General features: G+C 40.2%; 1 protein-coding gene across 1 annotated transcript in view; it reads right to left on the bottom strand.

The window, feature by feature from the left end:
• LOC139951765 (cilia- and flagella-associated protein 44-like) overlaps positions 1-14,078 on the bottom strand; it is a 42,727-nt gene that overhangs the window by 25,463 nt on the left and 3,186 nt on the right. The window contains 14 exon segments of the mRNA XM_071950842.1: positions 546-698; positions 1,754-1,864; positions 3,097-3,303; positions 3,814-3,908; positions 4,439-4,586; positions 5,098-5,177; positions 5,180-5,255; positions 6,871-7,013; positions 7,947-8,083; positions 9,195-9,514; positions 10,449-10,611; positions 11,386-11,680; positions 11,982-12,827; positions 12,953-13,087. Coding sequence (XP_071806943.1) covers positions 546-698; positions 1,754-1,864; positions 3,097-3,303; positions 3,814-3,908; positions 4,439-4,586; positions 5,098-5,177; positions 5,180-5,255; positions 6,871-7,013; positions 7,947-8,083; positions 9,195-9,514; positions 10,449-10,611; positions 11,386-11,680; positions 11,982-12,827; positions 12,953-13,087 — 2,909 coding nt within the window.

The following is a 14,078-nucleotide window of genomic DNA, read 5'->3' as shown; positions in this document are numbered from 1 at the left end:
TTTATACCATCAACCTCTTCCCATTACTCGTCACCAAGAAAGGTTTCTTGCAAATAATTATTTTGAGTAATTACCAATAGTGTCCACTGCCTTTAAGCCAAACCAAAATGCCTATTCCTTCTTTGCACGGTCAGCCATTTGTGTGTAGATGCCTTGAAGTGGGGACAGCAGTGAATTGAAGCATTATATAACTCTGTTTCTTTATGGTGATGTAATCACACTTTCATTCAAACAAATAGATAAATACAATTCAAATGAAGCATAAGTCAAGGCTCTAAACGCACAAGGTGGATCCCTGCAAAAAGTGAATAGCATATAAAACGCTGCATGGTCGATCTTGTCAGTATGTCGTATATCTCCCAAAGAAATGCTCTGTGCAAAATCATTGAGTCTCTGCGCCTAAGAGTTTGTGTGAACATTCAGCACGTTTCAAGTGAGTACAGCACTCATGCACTTTCAAAAGTAAATGCTACGCTTTTGCATTGACACTACAATTTTAACTTTGTCTGTACTTGACGTGTTCATATGGATGAATTCCACTTTACCCGTAGTCTGGATTTGATACTCTTGAACGTCATCTGTCTGGTCTTGAGTCCAGTGATTTTGAAGGTCGTTGAGGTATCGTAGGTTCCTGGTTCAGGGGCTTCTACTTCCATCACTTCCCCGTTACCGCAAAACACCAACACGCAGTTCTTGTCCTAGAGGAATAAAACAAAAAGTTCATTGGTCAAGGTTAATTTTTTCCCCACAGAATAACAAAATAAAAGCCGGTGAGAGAGCTTTTTCCACTGCTGCCTCCCGCCTATGGAACGGTCTTCTTGTCCCCATTAAAAACGCAGAGACTTTGTTGCCCTTCAAAAAGGGTCTCAAGACGCACCTGTTCCCCAACTCGTAGCTGGTTTCCCTATTACTTTTGCCTGTCTCCCTGTTAAGCGCCTTGCATCCTTTGGTAATTTGGCGCGTTATAAATCCAGTTATTATTATTATTATTATTATTATTATTATTATTATTATTATTATCACTCAAGAGCGATAAGTTTAAAGAACACAACTTTATAGTATAGACATCAAGAACTAGATGAAAACAAACTTGACAATGCAAAGGGATTAATTTTAGAAGCAAAGCTCAGTGAACATCGGTGACCTGTTTGCTTATTGATCACATGGCCGCTTTATCAACTGGTAGAAATATGACATGTATGAAGTAACAAATGTCATCACTTGTCATCCCTTGCCGAGTAACCTGCATGTTTTTTTTTTCTCTCACAGAACTCCGGAAACTACTGAGTTTACAGTGCCTTTCACATCGGCAAAATGGTACAAACAAATTACATTCTTCATCCCTGATACAAACCTATCATCTATTAATATTTTGTTGCAAATATTTCAAGGGAAGGTACAGGTTTGGTAGTTACTCAAAACAAATATTAACTTAAAAACTGACTTGGTAACGAGCATTGGAGAGCTGTTGATAGTATAAAACATTGTGGGAAACGACTCCCTCTGAAGTAACGTAGCTTTTGAGAAAGAAGTCTTTTTTTCTTATCTGAAAGCACACAAATTCGTCCAACAAGGGTGTTTCTTCTTTCATAATTTTCTCGTAACTCTGATGACCAATTGAGCTCAAATTTTCACAGGCTTGTTATTTTTCGCCTTTAATGGGATACACCAAGTGAGGACACTGGTCTTTGACAATTACCAAACGTGTACCTTCCCTTTAACAAAACGATTTTCAATCTTCTCTGTGACTTACAAAATAGCTTGGTGACCAGGTGATGTGTGTGACGGGTCCAGGAGTATCGATGAAGCCGATCGGAGTGAAGGTATCACCAACATTCATGAAGAACAGCGTGTTATCGCTACCCTGTAGGAAATATAATAATAATAGTAATAATAAAAACAATACAGCATTTGTAAGGCGCACTGTCCTATAAACCATTCAAAGATGCTGGTGTAGCAGAAGTTAAGTTAGAGTATTGCTAAAATGTTGGGAAAGCAAGCAAGAACAAGTGTGTTTTGAGTTTCTGCTGGAAGAGAGTGATGTTGTGTATTTGTCTGATGTATTCCGGAAGTGAGTTCCAGAGTCTTGGTGCTATGTTGGAGTAAGCCCTGTCCCCGTAACTGACCAGGCGAGTTCCAGGAACATGGAGCGTATTTCTGATAGATGTTAGACCTGGTCTAGTTGTACGGGGTGTCAAGAGATCGTGTATGTAGGGTGGAGCTGAACCATGTAGTGCCTTGAATGTGAGTATGATTATTTTGACTTGAATTCGCTGATTGACAGGTAACCAGTGTAGTTTATAGAGTATGGGGGTGATGTAGTCAAACACTCTAGTACCAGTTAGGAGGCGTGCTGCAGCATTGTTTGTTGTACTTAATTAGGGTTTCGTGTGTTGTTCTGTTTGTGTATTCTTACTACATGTGTTTGTTTTAAAGACAGTGGACACTATTGGTAATTGTCAAAGACTAGTCTTCTCACTTGCTGTATCTCAACATATGCATAAAATAACAAACCTGTGAAAATTTGAGCTCAATCGGTCGTCGAGTTTGCGAGATAATAATGAAAAAAAAAATACCCTTGTCACACGAAGTTGTGTGCTTTCTGATGCTTGATTTCGAGACCTCAAATTCTAAACTTGACGTCTCGAAATCAAATTCGTCTAAAATTACTTCTTTCTCGAAAACTGTGTCACTTCAGAGGGAGCTGTTTCTCACAATGTTTTACACCATCAACCTCTCCCCATTACTCGTCATCAAGAAAGGTTTTATAATGATAATTATTTTGAGTAATTACCAATAGTGTCCACTGCCTTTAATGTCCGATGTGTGTTTATGTACTTGTTGGTGTTCCCTGGTCTGTTTTATGTGGGTTTCGGTGTACTATTTTTTTCTACTTATAATAATGTTTTTATCAATATTGTGTAATTGTTAGTGTTATATATTGTTATATTTATATTTATATTTATACATAGTTTTTTAATGATTCCTGTAAGTAGGGGCTATCCGCTGTTGGATATCAATTTAAAAAAAAAAATTAAAAGAAATAATATTAATTCTATCATTTTTCAAACAAGCAGAATATCTACTATAACTCACCGCTGTCGTGAGGATCTCCCCTTTGGAGTCGATTGCCATAGCGGTGACTGTCTTAGTGTGGGGTTTGAAGGCTTGCTTGAGGGTCAGCGAGGCTGGTTGTTGATGAGCAGCTCTCTTCACATCCTGAGTGTCTCTGCGCTTGATGGTCAAGACACGGACGACACCGTCGACAAAACCTGCCAAGAGAGTGCTACCTTTGGGATCCACCTAGAAATGAAATAATGAAGACAATGAGAGTTTATTATCTGAGTCCAACTTCATGGCTCTGCTGCCTAAAAGCAGAGAATCAGTGCTTACGGAAGCGGGATATTCAATTCTTATGTCAAGCTTATTTCACGGGTTAGCAGAGTTCTTTGCTTGTGTGCATGCATACTCCTGGTTATTCTTTACTTACTATATAGGTAGCTCAGAAATTTGGCACTTTTACTGAACAGTAGGCAGAGAACGATGATCGTAAGCGCCGAATTTGGCGGTCAACAAAGCCATGAAATTTGGCCCAGGTATCATTTTGTTGTGCTTAGCTTCTTTTTGTGCTTCAGCAGCGCTATGAAATTGGGTCCATGTATGAGTAGGATTTGAAACTTTGCATGGGTCCATGTATGTTACATTATGTATTACCAAAAACCAGGGAGTCTAGGCTCGATTTTACAAAACTCTAAAAATAAAAAAACTGAGAACAAAAATTATAAATAAATGAAAATAAAAATTGAAACTTACGATTTGGGGGACCCAGAGCATGGCCGTGGAACCTGAATTAAACTTTGTGGAGCAAACAGGGGACTTGGAGGCGTAATCGAATACACGGACAGTGTCTGGAAACAGGAAAAACAACTTATCAATTAAACAGTACTATTTTTTTGTTGATAACAAAAATATTTCGCTCAAAATATAAAGTTTTGATGTTTACGTTGAGTTGGTGCAATTTATCAAAATTCTCTCTCAAAATTCTCTCTCGATCTAAAACATAAAAAAAATTGACAAAATTTGAAAAAAATGCTATAAAACCTAGACTGTTTTACGAGGAATATCAACTACTACCTTCAGCTCCCCTGAGTTATTTTTCACACAATATTTTTTTTCTTATGTAGCTCCTTACCTACATGTACGATGGCAATTATTGCAAAATGCCATACCAACAAAAAGAGAAAAAAACAAATCTGAAAAAAATGCTATAAAATCTAGACTGTTTTTAAGACGGAAATATATCAACTCTTACCTTCAGCCCCCCCCCTCCCCCCCCCCCCCCCCGAGTTATTTTTCACATATTTTTGTTGTTGTAGCTGCTTACCAAGGATTGCAATTAGCCTTGTAAATGAGCTGATTTTTTTTTAAAGTAACTTACGATCAAGAGCAGATGAGGCCAGAAGTTGAGATACCGGAGAGGTGTCAATAGCGGTGATTTCACCGGCGTGGAATGAGAAGAGCCTCTCAGGATCCCTAGTGGTATGTGAGAAGGAGAGATCCAGCTTCCAGATTGAGCCGTTGGCATCCTAGGGGGAGGAACGGTGAATAGGTAGATAATTTTGAATTGCTGTAAATGTTACACTGCTATTAAAGATGCTATTAAAAGAGTTATTCTTGCTTTTGCTCCAAAGTTAGTCTGTGTGTGTGTGGCATCACGCCCTGGTGCATGCATACGTAAAGGGCAAAACGTTTCAAAGTACCAACTTGCTCATTATGCGTTGTGATAGCATTTTTTGTAGGCCCACATGTAAGAAAGATGATGAAATTGCTCTCAATAAAAATGTAGGGTACAATTGAAATAGCTATCAATAACATGTAAATTGATTTCAATGATTATTTTATATATATATATTTTTTTTGGAAATAACAAATAACAAAAAAAAATCGGTGTAGCGACCGCCAAAATCGAGGCGGGCGGGAGGGCGAGCAACATGTTATTTATTTTACTTGGCCTTACTTGCAGCCAAGTGGTTTCAAACATTTGGTAAACTAGCTGGAAAGTTTTAACCAAAAAGTAGGACAATTTTAAGGACTCACCTGTGCATACCAGATGCTCTGGACCTCTGGATCTTGTGACTTGACCATGGATACCAGGTGGACGTCGTTACCCACTTTCAATCATTCATGCAGTCCATTTCAAATACACCAGACTCGTTGGCCGAGTCAGCCGTATCGATGGTCTCGAAATCCCATACCTTCACGAAAAGAAAACATTCCATTATTATATCTTTCACAAAACTAAGAAGAAAAGATGACGTAAAAAACAACCAGCTGGCCAAGATCAACAATTTCATTCCTGAATAAACTTTAAAGTGGTTTGTTTAAAGGCAGTGGACACTATTGGTTATTACTCAAAATAATTATTATCATAAAACCTTTCTTGATTACGAGGAATGGGGACGAGGTTGATAGTATAAAACATTGTTAGAAACAGCTCCCTCTGAAGTGACGTAGTTTTTGAGAAAGAAGTAATTTTCCACAAATTTGATTTTGAGACCTCAGATTTAGAATTTGAGTTCTTGTAATCAAGCATCTAAAAGCACACAACTTGGTGTGACCATGGTGCAACAAGGGGTGTTTTTTCTTTCATTAGTATCTCACAACTTCGATGACCAATTGAGCTCAAATTTCTACAGGTTTGTTATTTTAATGCATATGTTGAGACACACCAACTGTGAAGGCTAGTCTTTGTCAATTACTGAAAGTGTCCAGGGGTCGATTTCACAAAGAGTTAAGACTCGTCTTATCTCGAGTTAGACGAGTAACTCGTCCCAACTTATGATTGATTAATCTTAAGGTCTGCATGCTACAGTGCAGGGTTGGGACTTGTCCTATGATTAGTCTTAAGTTAGGAAGAGTTTTGTGAAATTGACGGCAGTGTCTTTAAGCCAGAAAAGCCAATGAAAACTGACACATATATCAACAAAATTTCACAGGTTCTGGTTTGTAATGTGAAATTCTGAGAAACAATGTTATATGCTACCATGAATAATAACAGTGTTATATGCGTTAGCAGCAAAAGGAGAGGGAACGTGAGAGTCATCTCCATGGTCCAACCCTCCCTATAACTACAACCTGTGACATCTGCCTGAGAGTATGTGGCTCATGGATCGGACTTTTGAGTCATCGACGGAGTCACCTTAGGCACCAGCTACCTCAACCCTAATAACTTAGTTTATTCTGTGGAGAACATCTTCCTCGACATCGAGGGATTGCTTATTATTATGCTATGATAACAGCTGATAAGAGTCAAAGTGAAATACCTGAGTAGAATTCAGAGACTTTGGTTAATGGGAAATGCACGTAATGAGTGAGATGGCATTTGACCCCGGGCCAATTTCATAGAGCTGCTTAAGCAAAAAATTTGCTTAAGCACGAAAATAGCTCGCTTATTTTACACATGTTATTGGCCAAATTTCCTGCCATATACATTGCTTATGACTAGTATTAAGCTGTTGTTTACTTAGCATTACAATTGAGTGGAGTCTTGGCCGGTAATCTGATTTTACTAAGCAATGAATTTTTTGCTTAAGCAATTTTTTTTGCTTAAGCAGCTCTATCAAATTGGGCCCAGGGCCCTAATTCTGTGCTTACAATCACCATTCTCTGCTTACTAAGCAAGGGTTGAATTTCTGTACTAGCTATGCATGCGTAGATTGCCTAGTAACTTTGAGCCTGTAGCGCACAAGCAAAACAATTAGTGCTAAACCGTGAAATAGGCTTGACGAAAGTGTGGAATCCCAGCTTCTTGGATTACGGTAAGCACACCCATGAAATTGGGCCCCTGAGGTCTGCACTTTGCCCACTTACCCTGACACACCCGTCAGCTCCAATACTAATCAATTCTCCTTCATCCATCACAAACTGCTCGATGTTTCCGTTGTGACAAGACTTCTTGTTCTTTCTGCTGATCTGTACTTTGATTAAACCACCTTCCCATAGCAGCATGTTACCTGTAATAATATTGTATCAAAACAAAACAGTGCTGGAAATAAGAGATGTTAAATTTGCATCGGGGATAAAGAATATTAATTTGGGTTTTTACCCACACACCGATGTGTGTTAGCACTGTATACTTGGTACTTTCCCCGAGTCCTGTGAAAAAAAAAACACAGGCATGTTACTCGGGTGGGATTCGAACCCACCACCCTTGCAATTCTAGAGCATTGTCTTACCAACTAGACTACCGAGGTTGCCTGGTAGCTAGAGGCAGTTCGAATCCTATGTTGCTGGAGATGTTACATCAGTGCAACAACAGTAACTCCAGTAAAATATGAGATTTGAACTGTCTCTAGCTACCGGCAATCTCGGGGTGGTGCAGAGGTAAAGACATCAGGGCCCAATTTCATAGCGCTGCTTAGCGACCGATTTTGTGCTTACTGTGCAATTTCTATTTCATAGCGCTGCTAACCGTAAGCACACGAAAATGCATGCTAACCTTCCAGTGCTTACCGCACAAAAATAGATGACGTCACAATGCAAATCCATGGTAAACACCCAATATGGCCTTCCAATTTTTCTGCTAACCTGTGAAACACGCTAAGGCTTAAGCACATTTTTCTGCTACAGTAAGCACGCAAATTTGCTTACTGTTAAGCAGCGCTATGAAATTGGGCCCTGCTCTAAAGGTTGTGTGTCCGATTGCCACATGCCTGTTCTTTTTACAGGACTTGGGAAAGTATCGAGTATACAGTGCTTAACACACTTGGGTGTATGGTGAAAAAAAATAACATCAGAAACTGTGATTCAGCAACACTTATTCTAGTCATTGTGAAATCAGCAGTTAGACTCGAACCTACAACCTCGTGATTGAACGTCCTGTGGTGTAACCACTTTACTAAAGTCAGTTTGTTTGAAAAGTTCGATATAAAATTACAAAAACGTACCCCACTCTGCTCCAGATAACACTTTGCCGTCAGGCAGTTCCACATAGCCATGGATGTCCGAAATCTCAGTTCGACCAAACTTTCCAAGCTGACCTTGGAGCTTGAGACCGGTAAAGGTCAGCGCCATCTTCCAGAACCTACGATGATGAAAACCAAAACAAGAACCTGTCAAGTTTGGACCATTAAAGTATGATTGCTATTGTTACCCCTTGACAATTAAAGGAACACGTTGCCTTGGATCGGACGAGTTGGTCTTTGAAAAGCATTTGTAACTGTTTTTTATAAAATGCACATGGGTAGAAAGATGTTGTAAAAGTAGAATACAATGATCCACACAAACATGCCTCGAAATTGCACGGTTTTCCTTTTACCTCGTCGACTAACACGGGCGGCCATTTATGGGAGTCAAATTTTTGACCCCCATAAATGGCCGACCGTGTAAGTTCGCGCTGTAAAAGGAAAACCACGCAATTTCGAGACAAACTTGTGTGGATAATTGTATTCTACTTTTAAAACATCTATCCAACCATATGCATTTTATAAAAAACGGTTACAAACGCTCAGTTATCGACCAACTCGTCCGATTCAAGGCAGCGTGTTCCTTTAATAGTCATAAGTGATGCTCATGGGGCTTCAACATTAGTACCCCTGGTCACTGGGCCATTTATTCCACAAACCACCGCAACTCTCTCACGTCTCTTGTAGCGCACAAAGTTAAATCAGTCCAAGAACCATCTCTACCCTCACAGGTACCAGTTTACTCATGTGGTGCATTGCCTTGGCTTTAACCAATAACCGTTTCGGTCATTGGCCAGTGATTACCAATGACCAATTCAACCAAAACAGTTATGGTTACAACCGCGAAAAAGCACCCCTTGGTGAAGAGAAGCAATTATAGTGAAGTGCTTGCTCAAGGACACAAGTGACACAAAATTTTGCATAAGCAAAAAAATCCTTGCTTAGTAAAATCAGATTACCGGCCAGTCTCCACTCAATTGTTATGCTAAGTAAACAACAGCTAAATACCAGTCATAAGCAATGCATATGGCATGACATTTTTGCCAGTAACATGTGAAAAATAAGCGAGCTTTTTTTCGTGCTTAAGCACATTTTTTGCTTAAGCAGCTCTATGAAATTTGCCCCAGAATTTAAACCCACACTCTGATGACTCAACCACCAGAATTTGATTCCAGTGCATTAACCCGCCCAACTAACATCGAGTGGAATTTTAAAGAAAGCCTACAATACCTGATGTGACCAGTTCCACTCGTCGTTAACAGCCCTTCGTTGTCCGGAGAAAACGTCACCCTGAAGACGTCTTGAGAGAAAGCCTTAGATCTTAAGACAGTAGTCTCATTCATCCAATCCCATACAGTCAGCATGTAGTCAGGGGCACCTCCTACCGATGCTAGGAGCATCCCGCCTGGGTTGAAGTCGGCAAAGGCGTAGGATTTCTCCGTTCCGCCGCGGAGGATACGGTAAAGCTTCAGAGACGGGTACTCAAATATGTTTATGTTCGGCATCTCGCCTTTCTCACAGACGGCAAAGTACTTGCTGCTTGGATGCACCTAAAGGAGGCAATCATTGAAAAAATGTTTTTTAATAGGCTTCCAAGGTTAAATATTTCATTGCCATACTGCTTGTATGGTAGGAAACGGCATGGTAATTCTTGTGTCTATATTATTATTTGTCTTTCTTTTATGATTGTCTTGCAAATTAGCTTTTCTTTTAATACATAAGTAGTGTTAGAATATTCTGGTGTTCCGCTGTATTAAAGGCAGTGGACACTATTGGTAATTAAATTACTCAAAATATTTTTTAGCATAAAACCTTTCTTGGTGACGAGTAATGGGGAGAGGTTGAAAACATTGTGAGAAACGGCTCCCTCTGAAGTGCCATAGTTTTTGAGAAAGAAGTAATTTTCCACGAATTTGATTTTGAGACCTCAAATTTAGAACTTGAGGTCTCGATATCAACCGTCTAAACGCACACAACTTCGTGTGCCATGGGTGTTTTTTTCTTTCATTATTATCTCGCAAGTTCGATGACCGATTGAGCTCAAATTTTCACAGGTTTGTTATTTTATGCATATGTTGAGATACACCAATTGGAAGGCTAGTCTTTGACATTTATCAACGTGTCCATTGCCTTTAACATGTTTAATAAAGAACTGTGTATTGTGAAGGTTGCGACATAGAGCGTCCAGTTTTCTTCATTCACATGGATGCTGAATGCCATTTTTGGTCCAAATGCAGCACAAAACAACGGGCACACTACTGAACTAATGTTCGACAATGCATTTTTATTACAAAAAATGGCAATCGCAATCGCAAGTTGTCACAACTCTCTCGTACAGCTCTGGGTGTATGCCTATGGGAATGTTCGTTTGCGCCTAGAACGTGCCCTAATTTTGGAGACACTCCTTCATAAAAACAAAGTATAAGGGAGGTGCTCCTAGTGGAAATTCTGCGACAATAATTATCAAAGGCCAACTATACTCACAGCAAGAGCTCCGATGCCTCCTCCACTGGTACTACGTATGTATCTCTGTTCCTTTGTCTGTATATCCAGTAGCTCCACAACATTACCAGCCGCAAAGATCAAGGTGTTAGCGTCCAGCATGTAGAGGTTGGAGAGTCTCTTGCAATCGTAACCGAAAGAATGGCTGTGAAATTATGTTAAGTAGATAATTTAAGAAAATATCAGGCCTCAAAATAACCCACGGCAGTATTTATTGTGGTGCCCTGTGTTTCTGCTGTTGTGCCCTCTGCAAGGTTCCAATACAAACTTTTCCCCATTTTCCTCATAGAAATGCCCCATACCAGTGAAAAATTGCTGTGCCTCTTTAACAGCGAAGTTCAAGGCCTGCCAGTGAGTATGTTATCCGTTGCCCCGGTCATGGCTTTGGTGCCTCTTCACTCTCTCAAAGCCTTTGAGATTTTGCAATGGAAGTACACTCTTCGGAAAATGAAAATGGAATGTTCATTAAAGGCAGTGGACCTTACTTGGTAACAAGTAATGAGGAGCTGTTGATAGTATAAAACATTGTGAGAAACAGCTCCCTCTGAAGTTACGTAGTTTACGAGAAAGAAGAAAATGTCCACAACTTTGATTTTGAGACCTCAGAATTAGATTTTGAGGTCTCGAAATCAAGCATCTGAAAGCACACAACTTTGTGTGACAAGGGTGTTTTTTCTTTCATTATTATCTCCCATTTTCGACGACCAATTGAGCTAAAATTTTCGAAGGTTTGTTATTTTATGCATATGTTGAGATACACCAAGTGAGAAGACTGGTCTTTGACAATTACTATTTGTGTCCAGTGACTTTAATGTTCACCCATCAAGCAAAACAAAATAAATGTAAATTTCTCTGACAAGATCCTGAACAGACAAACTCGACTCTAGCTTTTGCCCAGTTTTTTAATTGTAAAGGATACTAGAGAGTCAGCATATCAGCAGGGAGGTCTGAGTTCTCAGCTATCTTGGCCTTGGATACATGCTCCTCGTAATCATAGTAGAAGTCTACCGGCATCTTATTCTCCTCGTCCGTCATCTCCAGGAACGCTTCGGTCACTGATCCTTCTTTGGCTTCACCCTCTTCGATGACCTTTGCAGCGTCATTGCCGACCTTTGACTCATCCTCAGTGACCTTTGACCCACCCTCAGTGGATGGAGATTCTTGTTGGGCAGCAACTTGCTCTGGCGCCGTTTCAGTGGACTCTGGATTTTCACCTGTACCAAATGTATAATTCAGTCACTCTATAAATTAAGGCATTTTCCCAAATCTAGGCTTGGGCTCCAGCTCCACCTTGGGCGTTCACATTAATGAACCATTGTTCTTTGAACGAAGCCCGGAACAAGAGACAAAGCTGGAACAAGAGCCGAGGTTTGGAAAATGCCCAAAGCACATCTATCACACTATGAACTTTTGCCAAAGCAGCACCTTTCTTTTATTAACATCAGAAATATACTTTAAATAAAAACCTTATTATATTATCAAACAAACTTAATAAATGAATAAGTAGTCACTCACCGTCTTGGTTTCCAGGCACACCACTCTCAGCCTCCTTCCCTCCTTCTGTTCCTCCCTGACCTTCCTCGGAGCTCGGGTTTGCATTCATGTTCTGGTTTGTATCCCCGGACGCAGCCACTGGTTGACTGCCATCGCTGGACAGTACTTCTTGCTTCGTAGGTTCACCATCTTCTTTCACATCACCAGGGGTGGTGTCTCCTTTCACATCAACAGGTGTGGCATCTTCTTTTGCCTCAGCGGGTATGGCATCTTCTTTTGCCTCAGTAGGTGTGGCATCTTCTTTTTCCTCAGCGGGTGTGGCATCTTCTTTTGCCTCAGTGGGTGTGGAATCTTCTTTTGCCTCAGTGTGTGTGCCATCTTCTTTCGCCTCAACTGGTGTGCCATCTTCTTTTGCCTCAACTGGTGTTGCATCCTCTTTTGCCTCAGCAGGTGTGGCACCTTCTTTTGCCTCTGCAGGTGAGGCATCTTCTTTTGTCTCTGTGGGTGTAGCATCTTCTTTTGCCTCAGCGGGTGTGGCACCTTCTTTTGCCTCAGCGGGTGTGGCATCTTCTTTTGCCACAACGCGTGTGGCATCTTCTTTTGCTTCAACGGGTGTGCCATCTTCTTTAACCTCAGTCGGTGTGGCATCTTCTTTTGCCTCGGCGGGTGTGCCATTTTCTTTTGCCTCAACGGGTGTGGCATCTTCTTTTACCTCTTCCGGTGTGGCATCTTCTTTTGTGTCGGCGGGTGTGGCATCTTCTTTTGTCTCGGTGGGTGTGGCATCAGGTGTATTTTCATCCATATTTACCTCAATTTGAGGAGGCTCAATTGTGTCATCTTTTTGTTCTTCCTCAGAAGTTTTGTTTTCTAGGAATGCAACAAGGGGCAAAATTAAATGTTTCATCTTATTTTTAAATAAAATTGTTAGACAGCATCAAGAAGCTTACAATGAAAACTGAACAGACAAAATAATGCACACAATTTAAACGTACCTTGAGGAGAGGTTGTTCTTTCACCAGCGGGAGAATCGGGTTTGGCGACATCAGCACTGCCATCAGCAGGCTGCTCTGATGTTACTTCCTCTGGATTTGTATCAGCTGCAGGAAGTTCTTCTTCCTGACCTTCACCTTCAAAGTCATAAAAATAACCAACAAATAAGCAACGATTAAAATTAAATAATGCATTTAAAGTTTGCATAAAAATAATGTTAAAATGAACATTCATCTGGATTCCCAGTGTTTCTTGCAACTTTCAGTTTCTTATGAAAATGTCACAAACACTATTGGCCTAGATTTAAAAATGTATTTTGTTAAAAAAGAGTTTAATGTATTTCCAGTAGAATTATAATTTGATGAATTATTAATGATTTAAGTTAAAAGGTGCGCTACAAGATTCTACATGGAGTGATTTCATGGAACAGTTCATTCTCTCTCTAGCTCGACACTCAACTGGTTGGACCCTTACTATGGTGGTGATCCCGTGTAAAGTGTAATTGGTTTACTAGTGCAGTCCTCAGTCCAACACCAATTCAGTAACTTAACACCCAAACTGTTGGACTCTGATTATGGTGGTTTGCCTGATCCCATGTAAAGCATGATCAGTACTCAGTCCAACAAAATTCAGTAACTCAACACCCAAACTGTTGGACTCTGATTATGGTGGTATGCCTGATCCCATGTAAAGCATTATCAGTTTACGAGTGCTGTCCTCAGTCCAGCACTAAATCAGTAACTAAAAAAAAACAAAAACTGTTGGACTCTGATTATGGTGGTATGCCTGATCCCATGTAAAGCATGATCAGTTTACAAGTGTAGTCTTTAGTCCAACACCATACAGTAACTAGACACCCAAACTGTTGGACTCTGATTATGGTGGTATGCCTGATCCCATGTAAAGCATAATCAGTTTACTAGTGTTGTCTTTAGTCCAACAACATACAGTAACTAGACACCCAAACTGTTGGACTCTGATTATGGTGGTATGCCTGATCCCATGTAAAGCATTATCAGTTTACTAGTGCAGTCCTCAGTGCAGCACTTTTCAGTAACTAAACACCAAGGCTATTCAACTTGATTATGGTGGTCATGGTGTACAGTGCATGCCTGCTCCCATTACTAA

The sequence above is a fragment of the Asterias amurensis genome, chromosome 19, assembly GCF_032118995.1.
Source record: "Asterias amurensis chromosome 19, ASM3211899v1".
Classification (NCBI taxonomy): Eukaryota; Metazoa; Echinodermata; class Asteroidea; order Forcipulatida; family Asteriidae; genus Asterias; species Asterias amurensis.
Note: the sequence above shows the minus strand (reverse complement) of the source record. Positions and strands in the feature narration are given on the sequence as shown.